Source organism: Cryptomeria japonica, chromosome 6 (assembly GCF_030272615.1).
Source record: "Cryptomeria japonica chromosome 6, Sugi_1.0, whole genome shotgun sequence".
NCBI classification, from domain to species: domain Eukaryota; kingdom Viridiplantae; phylum Streptophyta; class Pinopsida; order Cupressales; family Cupressaceae; genus Cryptomeria; species Cryptomeria japonica.
The window spans coordinates 38,474,344-38,480,793 of record NC_081410.1 but is presented as its reverse complement, the minus strand read 5'-3'; the positions used below and the strand labels follow the sequence as shown (position 1 = coordinate 38,480,793).

The 6,450-nt window shown below is 35.5% G+C and overlaps 1 protein-coding gene across 1 annotated transcript; it reads right to left on the bottom strand.

The window, feature by feature from the left end:
* Positions 1-921: 921 nt before the first annotated feature.
* On the bottom strand, positions 922-1,653 carry LOC131027719 (ethylene-responsive transcription factor 1A-like). The gene is made up of 2 exons (XM_057957806.1): positions 1,166-1,653; positions 922-991 (listed from the first exon to the last, which is right to left on the bottom strand). The coding sequence occupies exons 1-2, from the start codon at positions 1,651-1,653 to the stop codon at positions 922-924; spliced, it is 558 nt and encodes a 185-aa protein (XP_057813789.1).
* Between the last annotated feature and the right edge of the window lie 4,797 nt (positions 1,654-6,450).

The following is a 6,450-nucleotide window of genomic DNA, read 5'->3' as shown; positions in this document are numbered from 1 at the left end:
AATTGTGTAATAAAAGAAAGTTTACGGAAGACTTAAAAATATAAACTATATGTAATGACAAATCCCAAGATATTTTTTCGTATAGAATATAAAATTATGTCTATTATAAAAAACACACCTATCCACATATGTTTTTATTTAGAATTATTTAGATTCATACATTTCACAATTAAAAAATCTATTCAAACTGCACCTTTCATGCTCTACCTTAAATGGAAAAGCTACCATCTATGTATCATTACATAGTAAACTTTTCTTCTACTGCTTAGATCGACATTGTAATTACAACTTGAAATGTCTACTACATTTCATATCATATATATATTAACCTGAGCTTCATGGTACTTGCCATTGCTTCAAGACCACAAAGATGAGCGAGACACTGGAATTTCAACCTATTTACGTCTGTCAATTCATAAAATGTTGGCGGTTAACTCACAGAAAATTTGTGGTTAAGCTAATTTATAAAAGAAACAATAGATTGATCATATTTAATTTGCAAAAGAAAACATTTGGGTGAGAAAAAGCAAACTGCGCAGAGAAAGAATGGTTAAATGTTTGAGTAGTTTGAGTAGTTTAAGTAGTTTAAGAAAACATAAGGTTTGAGTAGTTTAAGTTGGACTGTTTAGGTTAAATGTTTTTGATTATGTAAGAATGGTTTCTGGTTTTACTATTTTGTTGCTTCTTGATGGATTGCCATGCTGGATTGCCATGCTTATATAATAAAAACAAAATAAGAAACTCTGCAAAATTTCTAAGGTTTCCAAATTTTGTAGGGTTTAATAATAACTGTTTTCTGTGAAGACCTTTTTAAGGCCCGCATCTCTGCTTATTATTTTGGTTAATAGGTTAATAGCTAGTCTTAGTTTAAGCCTTGGTTTGAGAAGTTTAAGCTAGACTATTTAGGTTAAATGTTTTTGATTATGTAAGAATGGTTTCTGTTTTTTCTGTTTTGTTGCTTCTTGATGAATTGCCGTGCTGTATTGCTGTTCTGTTAATATGGGATCAGGAAGAGGTCACTGCTTATATAATCAAAAACAAAATAAGAAACTCTTTCCAAATTTTGTAAGGTTTAATAATAACTAATTTCAAAAAGTCACTAGAAAATCAAAATTCTAAATAAAATGCCTGTAAAACTTTTCAATTCTCATGGAGGTTTGCCTACCTCTTAATCTTCGTTGCTGGCGGCATTTTTACATCCAATTCCTTTCCCTGTAGACCTCTCTTTTTGCGGTGCATGTGAACACACACTGAGCCCAACTCCAGGTAGGATGAAACATTGAGAGGAAAGTTTAGCCTAGCATTTGCGCCTCTCATTCCGAAAGCGGCAGAGTCATATGCGAGAGCAGCCGCCTCTGCAGTGTCAAAAGTACCGAGCCAAACGCGAGCCCCCTGCTTGTTGGAATCCCTGATCTCTGCAGCAAATTTTCCCCAAGGGCGGCGCCGCACTCCTATGTAATGTTTGTTATTTGCAGTTTGTATGTTGCCGCCTTTTTCCAAATTGTCAGGAATCTGTTCTCCGCCATCTGCTGAGATTAAAGTTTCTTTAAGACCTGGGTTAATGTCAGCAGAGGGTGTAGTGGGTGGGGAGGAGTCTCCCAGCAAATATAATGAGATCTGTTGCAGAGCTGCATTAAATTCCTCACTGTTCATCCCTAAAAAACTTGGTTTTGATTACTCGAGGCGGCTTTTGGTATTGTTGGGCATGAAATGAAAATGGTAGCTCTTTGAATGGGAGTAGGGACAAGGAGGCTTTCAAGGGAGGGCCCAAATTTCTTATTCGTACAATGACAGGCTTTCCAATTAGAGATAAAGAGGAAGATATTTAGAAGATATTAGAGACTTCAAATCTTTTGTTTTAATAATTCAAAAATTAATTAAGATTCATTTGGTTCTCTTCATTTTGATGATGGATCATAGTGTGATCCAAAATGTTGCTGCAAAAATCTTGAACACAATTGAATTGTGGAAATCTCTCATCACTTATAGAAATTAATCGATTAATCTTTAGTTATAAAAATGACTAGGGGAAAGGACCTAGTGGTTGTCCACCCTAGCTTCGCGCTTCCCAAATTCCTACATGAAAATTTCAAATCACTCCCAATTTTTTACAGCACCTTATTTAGCAAGTCCCATGCTTATAACTAAGGTTTCAGGGCCACATCATCAAGTATGGTGCCACATCAGTATGCTTTTTGCTAAGGTATCCAAAACAGCCAAAAAAAAAGTGAGACCAATAGGCATGCAAAAGAGGCCCCTATATAGATGCAGTTGATGTGGCATCACATGAATGGTTTCTTTTTACAACCAATGGTATATTTCATAGCAATAACAAATTTAAAGTCACAACTATTGGCACAATGTATTGTAATTATTAATATATAAACACACAAAAATTGATATTTTATGTTTCAAACAATAGTTTTTATTTATTTTATTTTTGGAGCAAAAAGTATCAACAACTCTCACAACAATTCATAAATGCTCAACTATTGGTGCTCTTCCCTACATGATTCAAATCATTTCATGAAAATCATGACATAAAATGAAGATAAATAATTAAGAGTATCTTTTAGTTGATGATGGAACTATTTGTTAAAGTAAGAGATGGATTCATAGTTGTACTGGCAATTTTGTAATTGAAAATGCAATTTTAGAATTTCCCTAAGAGTTTTTGTAAAGATTATTCTTAAATTTGAAATAGCTCAACAACCAAAGGCAAATTATAGTCCTTAAAAAAGATAAAATTATCTACCACATTTTATTTTTTTTGATGGAGTATCAGACCAGCGAGCACGACAACCCAGCAAGGGCATGAAGCCAGTGAGCTGTCAGTCCAACAAGGGCCTTCACACAGTAATTTTTGCCACCTGATACGGGGGCACGAGACAATAGGCTGAACCTCTTCAGGTAAGAGCCAAGGACTGAGGGGTATCCAAAAGATTCATCAACCCTAGTATACGATTTTCTTAGTTCTTTCTTAAGGCTATACAAAAAAATTCTTTGACTTGTTGAATTGATGTTCTTTACCTTTCACTTCAAAAATTTGTGGTTGTTGAACACACACTTCTTCTTTTAAGTACTCATTTATGAACGAACTTTTCACATCCATGTGATGTATTTTATATTTCTTCTAAGCCACTAATGAATCCATCACGTTCTAATAATCTCTTGCATTTCTACTAGTAGAAACGTCTCTTCATATTATATGACGTACCTTTGTCTAAAGTCTTTTGCAGCTAAATGTGCCTTGTTTCTTTCAATACTATCACCACTATTATAATTAGTCTTATAGGCCCACTCAATGCTAATATTTATCTTGTTATGTGGAAGCTCTATAAGCTCCCAAGTATCCTTCCTGGGAATATAATCCATCTCTTTGCATTAAGTTCACTTAAAACATTAGTACATGCATCTTAAAAATATGATGGTTCCAAAGTAGCCTATGAAAGTGATGGATCCAAACTTAAAAAGTAACATTAACCATTAATATTAAAGAAAGCAATCTAAGAAATGGTCACCTTTGCATCTAGCAGGTGTTGGGTAATGAAAACAATTTTTTTAAAAATTGGACGGGCACCATGGCTGGTATCCTCATGGTGCTGCTACGAACCCCTACGGTACTACTAGGAAAGTTGCATGGTAGAGGCCATCAAGGTCAGATGGTCAAAATCCAATGCAGCACAAGGTAGGGCCCACTTGCAGCTAGACAAGCACATGTACCCTAGCAACTTTTACCTATTCTATATCAATTTGGGCACCATGGAAGATTTTCTATCCTAACAACATCCATCTTGGTAGTGTAGGGGTTATGTCTTCTCCTAATAACATTCTTCTTGGTGGAGTCCCCTTCAATAAAAAACCTAATCATAGACACCACCCATTTCCTCTTCCCTCTAATGTCTCTCCTAAAAAGGGCTCATGCAACAAACACAAAAGATCCAGGCATAAGAAGAAAGGATCAAGAAAAAGGAGCCCTCAAAATTGTGATAATCAGATGATAATTATTAAGAAATTGGTTCACAAAAACACCCTAGTCTAGCTCTCAATGGAAGAAATTCTAGCCCTTCAAAATGTGGGAAGAATGGATGTAGAAGTTGTTGTTAGGGTCACATTTCTAAATGGTTCTCTAGCTACCCAAATTTCATAACTCAAGAACTATGCTCTCATAGGTAAGCTATGGAATCTCACTCTTGATATTGATGCTCTTACATCTTGGATTCAGTCTATCTGATTTGAAGTTTTGCAAGTATTCTATATTAATAATGGGGGGGGGAATTTTTCATTCTTATTTTCTTGAATAAGTTGGCTTGAGATTCTTCTCATAGGATTAAGTCCACCTTCTTCAAAGGGAATGGTCTCTTTATTTGATATTAGACCCCTAATTTTGATCTATTAGAGTGCCACTTTAGATTCGCACCTTTTTGGATTATATTTCCTTCATTCCCTCTTGAATACAGAGACTTGGATATTATCCATATCTTTGCAAATCAAATTGGTATTTTCGTCAAGCATTTTTAGTTCACACACCTTCCTGTTCAAGTTTGTGTGCAGATAGACCTATCCATATAGGCTTCTCCAAGAATCTCCATATTTATTCTAGGTTTGGGAAGTGTTTTCAGTAGATCATCCAGGAGGACCCCCATTTGGTGGAGGCAAATATGCAATATTCGATGCATTTCACATCTATGTGCATGACTTATGAGGAGGACTTTGTTAGGGTTTGTGAGGACCCAACCTCAAACCCTTTTACTTGTTCCATGACAAAGAAGCATGATTGTGTACTATTCCTAGAAATTGGCCCTTCAACATGCCCCTTGGGAGAGTGCTGATAAAATATATGCCAAAATTCCTCCTCTCTCACATTGGTTCTTGTTTCCTCACCACTATGTCCAAATTTTCAAATTTACTTTACGAGTAAAGATTCTTTCTCTTCTCTAGCCCCATCATTGTCACTTCGATACTTTCTTTGGATTTTCCTAGCCAAGATTTTTTCCTGCAATGTTAGCCTACCTCAACTATGGAACCCATCAAAATGAACCCTTCTGCAAATGATATTTTCTCTTTATCTAGGACCCTTTCTAGTTTGGTTAAGGAGAGACCACACAATCATAGATTTGACACGAAATATGATAGATTTGACATCTTTTCCAATGGTTTGGCTTCGTCTAGCCATAGCATTTTAGCTCAGGAACTTCAAGCATTCAGAGGGCCCCTTCTTAATGCAAAATTTGATACATTAATCTTTGAGATGCTTTTTAAAGTATGTATGGTAGAAGCATCTACAATTGCAGATGATGTAGCTCTTGAGGAGGATTCCATTATGGAAGAGACACATGATATTGAGGATGTAATTTCTTTAGAGGTGGAATCCCTATTTGAAACTACACTAGTGGAGGCTTATGATCTAGAAGGACTCCAAACTAAAAGGCAAATTTAATTAATGTTATTGTCACCTTCTATAAGAATTCTTTTCATTTGATTAATGCGTATGGACCAAACTCTTCAGTAGGTAAACTAAAGCTTTGGGAATCAATTTCATTAGTCCTAACTTCTTTCACAAAGGATCCTTTTATTTTGGGTGGTGACTTCAATGCAATCCTTTCTATCAATGATTAAATAGTGGGTATAGTTCCTCCTTTGGCATCCATGCAAGACTTCAATGATTTTGTCCTCAATAATACTCTAAAAGATTGGATTCCTATTAATAGAAATGTAACCTAGACTAATAGAAGGAAAAAAAATTCCATATAGAAGAGAGGCTGGATAGGTTCTTCTCCAATCTAGTATGGCTATCTAAATTCGGCTGCTACACATCTCATATTTTGCTTCTATCCAATTCAGACCACTTTCCCATCCAAATTGATTTATCTTTTGACTCCAACAATCCCAAGCACAAATACTCCTTTAAATTATAGCATATGTGGTTTCGAGACCCCTCCTTTCTCCCTTTACTTCAATGGTGGTGGGAAAGTGCCCCTTTTGTTCTTGGATCTAGAATGTTTCAACTAAGAAAAAAGATTCAACAAGTAGCTATTAGGTTGTGGAATAACTCAGTGTTTAAAAAAAAATTCAAATCTAAAGTAGACATTGAAGAGCAACTCAAGTTAGCAAATGATAAAATTATCAATAATGGCATCAATGACTCCCACTACTCTCTTCAAAAGAACCTTCAATCCCAACAAGAGGAAATTCTTAAGAGGGAAGATTTTTTTTGGAGACAGAAGTCTAGAGAGCTCTAGCTCTCAAAGAAGGGGATAGGAACACGAGGTTTTTTCACTCCTTAGTTCAAATGAGGAGGGCCATCTACTCCATCTTCCAAATAAAAAATATTTAGGTGATAGTTTGACTAATATGGACAAGATTCAATCAAAAGTGTGGTCCTTTTTTTCTCCAACCTATTTTTAGGTCCACCTACTGAGTACCTTGATCATTTATAGGAATTATTGA